At 40.8% G+C, this 14,976-nt stretch overlaps 1 protein-coding gene across 1 annotated transcript in view; it reads left to right on the top strand.

Annotated features, from left to right (window-relative positions):
* Positions 1 to 7,752, top strand: part of pigg (phosphatidylinositol glycan anchor biosynthesis class G (EMM blood group)) — a 133,567-nt gene extending 125,815 nt beyond the window's left edge. The window contains exon 14 of the mRNA XM_063000958.1: positions 7,276 to 7,752. Within this exon, the coding sequence (XP_062857028.1) occupies positions 7,276 to 7,495 (220 nt within the window). The 3' untranslated portion in view covers positions 7,496 to 7,752. The remainder of the gene's footprint in view (positions 1 to 7,275) is intronic.
* The last annotated feature ends 7,224 nt before the right edge of the window (positions 7,753 to 14,976 follow it).

The following is a 14,976-nucleotide window of genomic DNA, read 5'->3' as shown; positions in this document are numbered from 1 at the left end:
GAGAGGCTTCTAGCAAAAGAAACCCGCCAAAAATCTCTTATAGTGAGCAAACAGGTGAGGCTAATTTTGAAAGATTTCCTTAGTGTGGGATAGTAAATGTAATTTTTTCTCTTCCTCAGGCTTGATTGATTAGATTAGTGAAACCTCAGGACAGAGCTTTGACTGATCATCTCATTAATACCCTGTTGAAAGGTTTGCATTGCAAATAACGGTTCTGAGTGCGCATCATGCTTTTCCCTGTGGGTCATTACAGTAGACTGAGTTGTTTGTACTGTCTAGTAATATTTTCAAATGAACGCTGCAAATTTAGCACACATACAATTTTTCCTCATTAAGCACACACACACACACACACATACACACGTACACATTGATGCATAGAACACTGTGTTTTATGAGATAAATTAGGGGCTTGGGGGGGTAACACATAATTGCTCATCTGTAATGAACTGTCTCTAATCACCATCTTTACGTGCACACACACACACACGCACATACATGCACAGAGAGAGAGAGAGAGAGAGAGAGAGAGAGAGACATGATTCAAATTGATGAGTTTATGAATGAATCATGAATGCCAAAAAGTAGAGACAGGTTTTAATTTATCATGCCATTGCTTCTAGAAAGCGTCTGATTGGGAAAGGTTTTATTTTTCAGCCTGATAACAATCCCAAGCACACTGCTGTGCAATGAGATAATATTTGGATAGAAAAACAGCTAATAAAACATGGACAGCCATAAACTGGCCTCCACAGAGTCCGCACCTGAATATTATATGGGCTGTATGGCATCACCTAAATATCGCCTAAATATAAAGACCAAATCAGGGAAGTGCTGAAAAGCCTGGTGTTTAAAACCAGAAGGAAACTTCAGCACAGCCTCCTCAAAAGTGATTAAGATGTACCTAGTTCCCAAGGAGTTCACACTAAATACTGACCTTTAAATTTGAATTATAATTTGAGAGAGTACAAATCCAGACAAAGGCCTATTATCAATATACACTGATCAGCCATAACATTAAAACCACCTCCTTGTTTCCACACTCACTGTCCATTTTATCAGTTCCACTTACCATATAGAAGCACTTTGTAGTTCTACAATTACTGACTGTAGTCCATCTGTTTCTCTGCATGCTTTGTTAGCCCCCTTTCATGCTGTTCTTCAATGGTCAGGACTCTCCCAGGACCACCACAGAGCAGGTATTACTTGGGTGGTGGATCATTCTCAGCACTGCAGTGACACTGACATGGTGGTGGTGTGTTAGTGTGTGTTGTGCTGGTATGAGTGGATAAGACACAGCAGCGCTGCTGGAGTTTTTAAACACCTCACTCTCACTGCTGGACTGAGAATAGTCCACCAACCAAAAATATCCAGCCAACAGCGCCCCATGGGCAGCGTCCTGTGACCCCTGATGAAGGTCTAGAAGATGACCAACTCAAACAGCAGCAATAGATGAGCGATCGTCTCTGACTTTACATCTACAAGGTCGACCAACTAGGTAGGAGTGTCTAATAGAGTGGACAGTGAGTGGACACGGTATTTAAAAACTCCAGCAGCGCTGCTGTGTCTGATCCACTCATACCAGCACAACACACACTAACACACCACTACCATGTCAGTGTCACTGCAGTGCTGAGAATGATCCACCACCTAAATAATACCTGCTTTGTAGTGGTCCTGTGGGGGTCCTGACCATTCAAGAACAGGGTGAAAGCAGGCTAAAAAGGCATGTAGAGAAATAGATGGACTACAGTCAGTAATTGTAGAACTACAAAGTGCTTCTATATGGTAAGTGGAGCTGATAAAATGGACAGTGTGTGTAGAAACAAGGAGGTGGTTTTAATGTTATGGCTGATCGGTGTATATCTTTGTTTCTGGAGTTCTAGAGGATAACTGCATCCTACATATAAAAGTTTGTACTTTTTGCTAAAAGCAGGCAGAAGAAACAGTCAAATTGAAAAACAACCTTGCTTAGGCCAATTTACAATTCAGAGCAAACAGGTGCTTTGTGGTACGAGTACTGAAGGCTGCGAATAATGCAGTACCTTGGTGTCTGCCCGACTCGTACATCAGAATTGTAAATGCTTGTATAGCTGGCAGAGGGTCAGACCAAAAAGAAATAGAAGTTAAACAGAGCTTGCGTAATGCTAAAACTGGAACCGTCAGACTGTTCGACACCGACTGTTTCAGACAGAGTAGTGGGGTGTCAATAGCACACATCCAAAAATAGCATTTAAAACAACTCTAATCTGAGATCTAGCAGGTTTGGCAACGGACTAATTAAGATTGGTATGATGCTTTATTTAGGTGGCATGGTGTTGGTGCTGCACAGAACTTCATTCCTCACTTTTGCTTACTTTCTGTGTGCAGTTTGTCAAGGTCTTTACAAGTTATTTGTGTTTACATAGGTCAACTCGTGGATCCGTCTCAAATTATGACAACATACACTAAACAGTCTACAGTTTGTGGACACCTCGTAAACTTGTTGGACATTGCGTTTCAGAAGTGTCCCAAAAGAGGTATGCGGACCAGAGTGGTCCACTTCGGCAACCCGTAATGTCTATTTCACACTACACGATTATTGCCCAGATCTTCGCTTGCTGACAGGATGTGCCAGCTTGAAGGCCAAAAACCGGCTCTCATCGCTATGTGTGAACTCTTTAATGACTCAATCCAAGCTCGCTGACCACTCAGTGACTCAAGGAAAATATCTGGCATGCTGTACCTGTATCTGTACCTGTATCTGGACCTGTCACTGGACCTGTCAGCCACTCAAAATCCTGTAGTGTGAAAAGTGTAGCGATCAGGTTGTAACTGGCAGTGAGTGTGGTGTGGAACTCCAGCCAATGAGAACACAAGGGGAATAATTGTGAATGTGTGGGACAGGGGCATAATATAGTTTCTATCAGAATACATCAACACACAAGCTTTACAGTATTTGTGACCTTATTAGCCACACCGAACCATAACGTCTACGTTGCACTGCAAAAAAAATTATTTTTCTCCAACTTTCTCTGCAGAACAGAACAGACGATCCCTGCTGGTCGCGTAACCCAATCTCTTGCTTTACCCAGAATCCTTTCTTTTTTCCCATTTGATCGCTCGCTTCTTGTTGATGTGCATTTTTGGACATGGAAACATTAAACCCCTTGTCACTTCTCATGTGTTTTCGTGACAAAACGTAGTTAGGGAGACCAGCCAGACTCATCTGAGATTCCTCCTGGTGATAGATGGTGATCAATCGTGTAGTGTGAAAACCACAATGACTTAAAAGACTCCCGATTACAGGGGATCAAGATGTGTAGTGTGAACTGTACAGCGACCTGAACACCTTGAAAGTCGTGTAGTGTGAACTTGCCATAAGACGGGGAGATGAAAAAAAGTGTATATCAATCTTGGACAACCAAGTCTTGTGACAAAACAAAGCTCACAGACGGGGTAGACGGGCATGTTACAGACCAGCTAAGTGCAATCAATGCACCTCTGTTGTATGAGTCCTAAAGGCTGCAAATAATGCAATACCCTGGCATCTGCCCAATTCGTACATTAGAACTGTAAATGCTTGTATAGCTGGCAGAAGGTCAAACCAAAAAGAAATACACGTGAAATAGAGCTTGCATAATGCTAAAACTGAAATGTATCAGACAGTTTGACACAAACAAATGCAAGCAGAGCTGTGGGGTATTGTTGGCACATATTTAAATGAAAAAGTAAAGACAAGCAAGCCCACTCAGGGCTTACACAATTAGGATTTGTATGATCATGCATCTGGGTGGCACCGCACACAGCATGTTGTGTTCAGCACAGCAAGTCAAGGTAACCTCTCGCATCTGGTTACTATCTGCTCAGTTTGTATTTGTTCTTATTTTTCATGGGTTTCCTCCAGATAATCAGATTTTGTTCACATTTAAAACACAGTAGGTGGATTCGCTACTCTAAATTGCCCTTGGAGGTGAGTGATGTCTTGTGATGGATTAGCGCACTGTCCAGGATGTATTACCACCTTGTTCCTAGTGTTTTCTGGAATGGCTCCAGACCTATTGTGGTCCTGATCATGATATACGAGTTACTACAGATAATAAATGAGTACGGATCTGATATAGTTGTGTACTTTTATACCAGAAGGGACGATTTAAATGCACTATAATTTGCAGTAAAATGTTACAAAAATGCATTCTCAACACCATGCATACTGGCGAAGCATATAGGTTCTGCGACCTATAAAAAGTCAGCTGATCATAATCTTACTTCACACTTGCAGCTGGTTACTTCGCTTCATGAGCAGGGTTGCCAGGTCACAGCATGGCAAAGCAGACATGAGGTGGACCAAAACCATTAACTTACCTCCACAAAGTTGAATCAGTTCATCTGGACACAAATTTGTGTCCAGATGAACTGATTCAACTTTGTGGATTTGTGTACCTGGATTATTGAGCATGCATCAACAGACATTAACTTACCTGTATAAAAGATGTTGATAATTTAGCTACCTGGCAACACTATTATTAGCAGTGTTTAATTATTGCCCAGTCTTTACTTTCATGCACATTTTTTCACTTTCTGTATGATTTTTGTTTATATAAAACATAATAAACCTGTCAGTATATTCCATGTGTGATTATCCTACACCAATTAGGCATAACATTATGACCACCTCCTTGTTGCTATACTCACTGTCCATTTTATCAGCTCCACTTACCATATGGGAGCACTTTGTAGTTCTACAATTACCACAGAGTAGGCATTATTTAAATGGTGGATGATTCTCAGCACTGCAGTGACAATGACATGGTGGTGGTGTGTTAGTGTGTGTTGTGCAGTTTTTAAATACACAAGTTTTTAAATACCGTGTCCACTCACCGTCCACTCTATTAGACACTCTTACCTAGTTGGTCCACCTTGTAGATGTAAAGTCAGAGACGATCGCTCATCTGTTGCTGCTGTTTGAGTCGGTCATCTTCTAGACCTTCATCAGTGGTCACAGGACGCTGCCCACGGGGCGCTGTTGGCTGGATATATTTGGTTGGTGGACTATTCTCAGTCCAGCAGTGACAGTGAGGCGTTTAAAAACTCCATCAGAATTGCTGTGTCTTATCCACTCATACCAGTACAACACACACTAACACACCACCACCATGTCATTGTCAATACCTGCTCTGTGGTGGTCCTGTGGGGGTCCTGACCATTGAAGAACAGCATGAAAGGGGGCTAACAAAGCATGCAGAGAAACAGATGGTCAGTAATTGTAGAACTACAAAGTGCTTAGAGGTGGTAATAATGTTATGCCTGATCTGTGTATATCCATCTAATAAAAACTTCATGCCCACCCAATAAATTACAGAAAGGCAGTACACAAATAGCTACAGGGAGGACACACTTTGCATTATTGATCGGTAGGGGTCAGCAGCAATGGTTTATGGATAAATATGTAGGGAGTTCCCCCTCGGCTACTAGCCAATGGCTAATTTTTGTGGAACTAGTTTTCTATATAGTTAAAGGAGATATCTAAATGACAGTGATGGTTTTATGGTGGTAATTAAATACTGGTGGTAAGGTGAATGTGTCACATACACACACTGCATCAAACCCATTGTGTATGAGGCTATGACAGCATAATGGACAGTTGTTCATAGTGTTTTGGCTCATCTGTGTATTTCTGGAGCTTGACATGATCATTGAGTAGACCCTTTTTCATTCTTTTTCATTCCATATCTTTCTACCTCATCTCTTAAGAGTGCTTTATATATGCTTCTATATCTCCAGGTGTGATGAGAAAAAAGGAAATGCTGGGGCATCTATATATAAATCCACTTTTTGTTTTAGATTAAGGTCGGCCCATATGGCCCTGGATTTACCCTTGAGGTACTAAAAAGCAGCCCAAAGCAACTTTTATTTGGTACACCATATGCACCCTGTGCTGCTGTTTGTTATATTTGTAAAACTGTCCCCCAGAGTTTGTGAGCATATGGTTTTCCTCTTTAAAGAAAAAAGGTTCATGTATTTGGCTGCGTTCGTCTGTCCCTCCCTGTCCCTGCCACTACCATGTTTCAATCTAGAGGTGGTATTAGTCAGATTATGTACAGTGTTTGTTTTGCAGTGTTTGTTTCTGTCTCGTCAATCCAGAGAACCTTTTAATGCCAATCAACAAACTCCAATCGTGCTGTCATATGTCTTTTATTCAACAGTGACGTCTGTCTTGCCATTCCGCCATTAAGGGCTGATTTATGGAGTGCTGCATAGTGTTTTTCCCTCAATTTTTCTTCCAATCTAGGCGTATCCAATTACCTGATTGCATTACGCTTCCTCTATGCTGACTTCCACTCCTGATCTCCCCCCTCTGACACGTGTGCAGTAGCCGACTGCATCTTTTCACCTGCACGAGGCGAGTTCATAAGTGGATCAGCTTTGTGTACGGAGAGAAACACCCTGATCCCAGTATCTCTTGTCTCTGTGCAGGCACCATCAATCAGCCAGCAGAGGTCGTAATTGCATCAGTTATGAGGAATCCCCTCTGGCACCCTCCATACAAACAAGCCAATCATTGTTTGATTAGGCGCCCAGCCTGCCGGACATTTCTTAGTTTTTTGGGACTATACCAATGACACACAATTCATTTTTTTTTTACTAGTGCGCACATTATACCAAACAGTTGAGATGATCACAAAAATTAAGCAACTTTAATGGATGATTTTTCAGCTGCTCGCTTTAAGTTGACATTAATAAAAATGCTGTTTTCTGAAAACCATCTAACAATATGTTTAAGTTTAACACATGACAACCCAGGAGTAGATACGGATAGCTTATTTTTTACCCAAGTATTTAGACTCATCGTAAGCTCAACCAAATGTAAAACACATCACACTCACATCTGAAAGTCACATTGAGGGTTCATTAACCTCAGATTGGTTTTCTTTCCAGGAGCAAGCCATAATTTCTTGCTAGTCACTTGTTTCCCTCTGAACAAATCACAGCTCAGGACAGCAATCATAGCAGCAGAGTCTTAATGTAGGTTGCAGAATTAGCCTGGAGTTAATCAGCTCAGGACACGGACTGAAGTGTCAGCATTTGTCCGAGTTGTCTTGGAATTTCTGATGAGCCACTGTGCTGTTAAAGTTGAAAAATAATAGCATTGTTTGAAGAAGCACAATTATTGTGTTTATTCTAGCGAAAAATGAAATGACATGCTTTGAAACAGGGTGACCCTGGGTTAGATTTATGCACACACTGTATTTATAGAAGTGTGACATCTATTTTTCTCTTTCTCTCTCTCTTTAGAACAGCGTTGTCTCTCGGCCACAGCAGCTACTGTTTTGCCCTGCTGCGTTCCATCCCGGCTGTGTTCTACGTGGTGCTGGTGACGGCACTCCGCTACCATCTTTTCATCTGGAGCGTCTTTTCTCCTAAGCTACTCTACGAAGCCATGCACACTTTGGTCACCACGGCCGCCTGTCTCTTTTTTACCTTTATGGATCAGGATCGTACACGTAAACCATAAAATGCTATCCCTCCTTACGCTGAACCCTCAGATCACACCCAAAACCCAAAGAAAGAGATCAGATAGAGGCATGCATGACTTGGTAACAGAGTTATTTTTTACATAATAATGAAACAGATGATGAGGGATGAATGAGAGGATTTTGCTGGTATGAAAATGAAGACAGTGATGAATGAGAGTGGGGTAAAATAATTGAAGCAGGCTCTGTGCTGTAAATTAAAAGCATTATGCACTATGAGTTCTGATCCTACACTATGAAGTTCTGAAATGTATCTGGAGCTTTTGTCTCTGGCTTGTTTCTGAGAAGTTCTATTTCTTATTTATTTTTGTATTTTGATAGGATTATTTATTGTGGTTAAAGCTAGAGGGGATTTGAATTGATGAAACTTTTTCATTAATAATTTAGATGAGATTTATTCATCTGATTTATTTACATCTATGAATCTTTTGTCAACATAAAAGCAGCATTAATTAATGACTTCTTCTTAGAACTTTAGTAAGTTTGTTTGCTTTTTATTTAATTTTTTTTTCTTATTTGTTTGGGAAATGTGGTCTGATTAAAAACAATCAACTTTGACCAACTTGCACATCAAAACAGTTTATCCACTCGCACAGAGTTTGCTTATAACATTAAAACCACCTCCTTGTTTCTACACTCACTGTCTATTTTATCAGCTCCACTTACCATATAGAAGTACTTTGTAGTTCTACAATTACTGACTGTAGTCCATCTGTTTCTCTGCATGCTTTGTTAGCATCCTTTCATGCCGTTCTTTAATGGTCAGGACTCTCCCAGGACCACCACAGAGTAGGTATTATTTAGGTGTTGGATCATGCTCAGCACTGCAGTGACACTGACATGGTGGTGTGTTAGTGGGTGTTGTGCTGGTATGAGTGGATCAGACACAGCAGTGCTGCTGGAGTTTTTAAATACCGTGTCCACTCACTGTCCACTCTATTAGACACTCCTATGTACTTGGTCCACCTTGTAGATGTGAAGTCAGAGACGATTGCTCATCTATTGCTGCTGTTTGAGTTGGTCATTTTCTAGACCTTCATCAGTGGTCACAGGACGCTGCCCATGGGGAGCTGTTGGCTGGATATTTTTTATTGGTGGACTATTCTCAGTCCAGCAGTGACGGTGAGTGTACACGGCATTTAAAAACTCCATCAGAATTGCTGTGTCTTATCCACTCATACCAGCACAACACACACTAACACACCACCACTATGTCAGTGTCACTGCAGTGCTGAGAATGATCCACCACCTAAATAATACCTACTCTGTAGTGGTCCTGTGGGGGTCCTGACCATTGAAGAGCAGCATGAAAGGAGGCTGAAAAAGTATGTAAAGAAACAGTTGGAATTCAGTCAGTAATTGTAGAACTACAAAGTGCTCCTATATGGTAAGTGGAGCTGATAAAATGGACAGTGAGTGTAAAAAAAAAAAGGAGGGGGTCATAATGTTATGGCCGATCAGTGTATTTCTACAGTACATTACATTCAAAAAACATTAAATTAAAATAAAAATGAAACATTGGGCACTCAGGTGGCACAGCGGTAAAAACACTCTAGCACACCAGAGCTGACGTCTCGAACTCGAAGTCAGTTTGAATCTCAGCTCTGCTGGAGAGGATTCCACATAACTGATGCCATTATGACCTCTGCTGGCTGATTGATGTTGCTTGCACAGAGACGGAGGAGAATGGGATCAGGGTGTGAACTCGCACTGTGCAGGTGAAAAGATGCAGTCGGGTACTGCACACGTGTCGGGGGGCATGTGTTAGTCATGGTTCTCATTGGACAGAATCGGAGGTCAACATCAGTAGAGAGGAAGTGTAATGCAGTCGGGTAATTGGATACGACTAGATTGGGAGGAAATGCCAAAAAAAAAGAAAATGAAATTGTGAATAGGTTATGTTAAATAAACCCCAAAATTCTGTTCTTTTAGAATGAGAGTTTCTATACGGCTGCTTTACAGATCAGATAAAAGCAGCATCTTGAGTCTTTTATTTGGATATAATGCGTTTTGATTTTTCAGCTGCACATCCGTGCTGTTGTAGCCCTTCCATCTTGCTTTTTCACTCACCTGCGGTTGTAAAATCTGTTTGAGTTACCCTGAGTGTTCTTGTCAGCTCGAAGTAGTTCATTCTTTTATGATCTCTTTATATAAAGATAGAAACTAAAGCTGTGGGCCATTTTTTCTGGAATAAAAAAAACGTGAAACTTCAAGGTGTTCCATGAACGTACATTTTCTAGGTCATTTTTACATGTCGTGTTTCACGAGTACGCTGTACAGTGAACTGCTACAGTTTGTTTTGCCTGTGGCATTATGCAACTTTATTATTAACATTTATTCTGACACCAAAGCTTTTAATCACTGAAATATAAACATTTCTTTTTATATATATTTAATGTTTTCAATGTCAAGTTTGTGCTGAGCTTTATTTAATGTGCTTAATTAAGTGGTGGGAGAGGCATACAACATGCTTGTCCTGATATCTGGATGAAGATATGGAATTCCTGTTTAAATACCCCAACCCCTGCAGCCCCCACACCATGTTAGCCCAAAACATTTAAGATTGGTAGCTAAAGTGCAAGATTCAGCTAGTCAGTGCAAAAAAACTCTATTTACACTATAAGTGATAACTGATAACCACCGATAAGTGGTTCAGTGAGAGTGAGGTACACTTAACCTTTTCTATAGTCTTTGTTCTTTTTTTTTTAGACTTTACGGGACTTAATGGGGCTTAGTTTTTTAAATGTTTAGTTTGTTTATGTTTGTTAGTTTAAACTAAAATTAGGTATTAAAGGCAATAATAATGCACGCTCAGACAATCTGTGCTCACTGTGAAATCTCTCACTCACTTTCCTAACCACTTATCCAATTAGAGTCGCGCGGTGATGGAGCCTATCCCAGCTTTTCAGTGGGCACAAGGCACACAGTAACACCCTGGACGGGGTGCCGGTCCATCGCAGGGCACACACACATACACACACTCATTCACCTATAGGGCAATTCAGTGTCTCCAATTAACCTGACTGCATGTTTTTGGACTGTGGGAGGAAACCCATGCAGACACGGGGAGAACATGCAAACTCCACACAGAAAGGACCTGGACCGCCCCGCCTGGGGATAGAACCCAGGACCTTCTTGCTGTGAGGCGACAGTGCTACTCACCGAGCCACCGTGCCATCCTCACTGTGAAATCCTGAATAGTAAATGTTCCAGTGTGCAGTTTATATGTGAAATTGTGAAGTGATCTCTGCTAATTACGTTACCTGTACTGATTTCCTCTCTGCCTTGTCGATGGGTATCAGTAAAAGGACAATGTCAGACCCTCACTCTGCTTATCAGCTCTTTTCAGGAACCACGGTTGATTTTCTAATCGACTGCCCTGCCAAATGGGCCGAAGTCTCTTAGGAATCAGAGACACCACACACACACACACACACACACACACACACACACACACACACAGTGTATTTGACTTTAGTGTCCCATGTGATGGTTGGACTCCATCACTTTGAAAGGGGTAATGGGTTCAACTAATGTACACAAGGTGACTTTTAAGGTGGATTTATTTATACTGTAAGGGCTAATCAAGCTGCGTATGAATTAGTAACTGATCTGCTCTCTTATATCCAGTAACTTTTTTTGTTTGTTTCAGTTATTATTAATTTTGTGTTTTGGTAATAGGGAAACAAAATGTATTTTGTGGTATTTGATCATTGTTACCCCATGTTATTGTTTTGTTTTGTTTGTGCATTTCTCCTTTTTATGGATATTATTAATTTTGTCCAAAATATAAAAGTATTTACAAACAAAAGCTAAAGCATTGTAATAAAATGATCAACAATCATCAATCATTTAAGTACTGTCTTTAGATTAAAGTTTGCATGGTGTTTTCTGTATATCTGAGGTAGACATTTCCTTTCAGCAGTAGTAACACCCCCCTGGGACTGCCCCATTTTACATAGAAAGTATCCAAATTTAAATATCATTGACAGAAAGGTCTTTGCTGTAGGTAAAACCGTATCAAACATATGTACTTTAGAACAAGTTTAAAATCATTTAAAATATGATTTTTATTTCTTTCATCTGCTGATTTTACCTGCATTGGTTGACAGGGACACAGTGTAACAGTGCGGAAGTACTGTTTCTGTACTAGTATAGATGCAAATACTACATTCTTTAAATGATTACAATTTGAATGCTATTTATTATTTTGTTATTATTGGACTTTAATACCAGAATTTAAAAGTGGCCCAGAATGGAATTGAAAATGTCAATATCATAATCTTACCATGTGTTACAGGGACACATTTGGCACATATGAGGAGAAAGACCAGATTCTAACTATGGTTGTGAAGAGTTAATGGGTGTGTTCGAAAACCTAGGGAGCTCTCTACATAGACAGCATTTTACGTCATCCTAGGCACGCTCCCGAGAATGAGGCTGTTCGAAATCCTAGATGCCTTAATATGCTCACTACTAAGGCATCTTAAAATTTCAATGTTATTTTGACTCAAGAACGAGTGAGCATTGGAAGCGTCCTTAGTGATCAAGGCGATCCCAGCATTCAGTGCGGCAGCTCTTCTCTCACAGAAAAATTATAAAAACATGGCTGACAGGGCGGAGAAACGAACGGAGTTATTTTCAAATGTAAATACATTATTATTGATTTTTAACTTGTATAAACTTGCACGAGTGTTTTTATTTGCAAGTTCGGGCTTGTCAGCGAATGTAACCGTTTTCGGTACATGAAGGGAGATAGGGAGAAGAGAGTTAGCTTACATGCTAGCACGCTGTGCCACCCCATCCCATTGGTTTGAATTACAAGATGCTAAATGCGAAACCCGATGGAATCGCTGTCTAAGTAGCGCGTTCATATAACCTGACTTATAAGTCATTGACTTATTAGAATCCTCTCTAAGAAAGAAAGAAAGAAAGATATCCTTTATTTGTCATATATACATATACAGATGTACAGTACAATGAAATTCTTTCTTCGCATATCCCAGCTGGTGTTGGAAGCTGGGGTCAGAGCGCAGGGTCAGCCAACTTACGGCGCCCCTGGAGCAGACAGGGTTAAGGGCCTTGCTCAAGGACCCAACAGTGGCTACATAGCAGAGCCAGGATTTGAACCGGCAATCTTCCGGTTGATAGCCCAAAGCCCTACCCACTAGGCTACCACAGGCCCTCTACTGAGGCAGCTGCCTATGTAGGCAGTAAGACAGCAAGGCAGCTCCCTAGGTTTTCGAGCACACCCAATATTTTAGTTATCGTAGCCTTCATGTCAGCTCTAACCAATTCCAACTGTTCATTTGACCTCCCTTGACCTCTATCATCAACAAGGCATTTCCGCCAACTCAGCAATCTTTGTATTTTGGTTCATGCTCTCATAACAAAGATAAATCAATTTCAGATATCATTTTACCTCCCGCATACCATTTTACTCTCCCACTCTTACTTAACCTGTTTCTGGATTAAGAGAGGACTGGGTGTTTTAGGGTCTTCATTCTCTCCTCACCCTATCCCCATGTAGGTGGCCTTTTGAAGCCCAGTATCCTTTCAGACTCCTAGAACTCCTAAGCCTCTTATCAGCTCCGGTGCAGAGTTACATCTCATCCAGCGCATAGCGGCCACCTCCAGACCCCCACTGTCCACTGTCTACCCCTCCCTCCAGTCTCCACCTTCTTTTCTCACCTCTTGTAACCTCTGTTCCATTTCTTCTTACAGTTTCATCCCTTGAGACTCTTTCTAACCATCTCATCTGCTGTTTTTAGTTTGTTTGTTTGTTTGATGTTAAAGTTCTACTTCCCAGCATAACCAAGTTTCGATTCTGGAACACCAAGGATATATCTTAGAGGTCAAGTTGCCCTCGACTCAAGCACTCAAGAATACCATGACCTGGATGACTGAGAACCTACACAGACAAGCGCATCCTCGTCATCCACCTCCACCATGGTCTCTTTCCTTGATGAAAATTAATTTTGTTTAAAAAAAATGGAGTAATTGTGTAGTAGAGAGTAGAAAAGAAGAAAGCAAAGAAACACAGAAGTATTCTCAGAAGGATTCTCCACATGCCAGATGACGACAGTATCAGTGGCTCAATGCAAAACAGCTGCTACCGTTCCCGTGATATCCTGGATCGAGAGTGCCCAGGAGGCAAAAGTGTGGGTGGAAAACTATTCGCGCCAAATCTTGCAGAAGCAGAGCCGTGCATTTAATGGAAGGATTCAAATTGTTCAAGGTTCACCCATGGGTGCATGTGGATGGAGACTGCAGATAGTAATATACCCCATACTAATCCCCCAATTTAGTCTGAGTTTACTGTGCAAATTGGCTGCTTGGAACGCAGGCGAGCAGAATGGCACTCTGTGCAGTCTTCCACAACTTCATTTAGTCACTGATGCAAACTCAGAGCTTTCCATCATCCCTAAACCTGGTATAAGTATCAGACCTAAGCTTCTTCAGAATTTTCATTTATTCCATTTTTCCTTTAAACCTACCTAAATTATTAAAACACACACACACAGAGACCTACAAATCATTGGCACAAGTGACCAGCTGGGCTTTGCTAGCCAATCTGCAATGTTGTCGTTTTTGGCACGCCGTCCTACATTGTCTTAAATGTTCATTTTGTTCCTGCTGGACACAAGCAAACAATGTAGCAGTAAATTGAGCACAGCCGATTTAGCTCTGCATTTAAAACTGCATGTGGAATTATAATAGACTTATTAAATATAAATGCACAGCAACAGATTACTGACCATTTCCTATATGCAAATGTACTCACTGATCGCTTTATAAACACCATAGTAATACTTGGTAAGACAGGGGCCCTCTTTATAAACACTATAGTAATATTCGGTAAGACAGGGGCCCTCTTTATAAACACCATAGTAATACTGGGTATTACAGGGGCCCTCTTTATAAACACTATAGTATTACTCGGTAATACAGGGGCCCTCTTTATAAACACTATAGTATTACTCGGTAATACAGGGGCCCTCTTTATAAACACTATAGTATTACTCGGTAATACAGGGGCCCTCTTTATAAACACTATAGTATTACTCGGTAAGACAGAGGCCCTCTTTATAAACACCATAGTAATACTGGGTATTACAGGGGCCCTCTTTATAAACACTATAGTATTACTCGGTAATACAGGGGCCCTCTTTATAAACACTATAGTATTACTCGGTAATACAGGGGCCCTCTTTATAAACACTATAGTATTACTCGGTAATACAGGGGCCCTCTTTATAAACACTATAGTATTACTCGGTAATACAGGGGCCCTCTTGTCCTGCCATGAATGAAACCAAGGTGTAAATCATGATGTTAAAATCCTAAAAGATAAATAATACAACTCTTTTGAAGAAAGCAAAAAAGGGAAATAAATAAACTGTACTTTCTTTACAAACTGATCACAATTCTGACACTAGTTTAAATACTAGCTTTAATAATT

The sequence above is a fragment of the Trichomycterus rosablanca genome, chromosome 8, assembly GCF_030014385.1.
Source record: "Trichomycterus rosablanca isolate fTriRos1 chromosome 8, fTriRos1.hap1, whole genome shotgun sequence".
NCBI lineage: Eukaryota > Metazoa > Chordata > Actinopteri > Siluriformes > Trichomycteridae > Trichomycterus > Trichomycterus rosablanca.
Note: the sequence above shows the minus strand (reverse complement) of the source record. Positions and strands in the feature narration are given on the sequence as shown.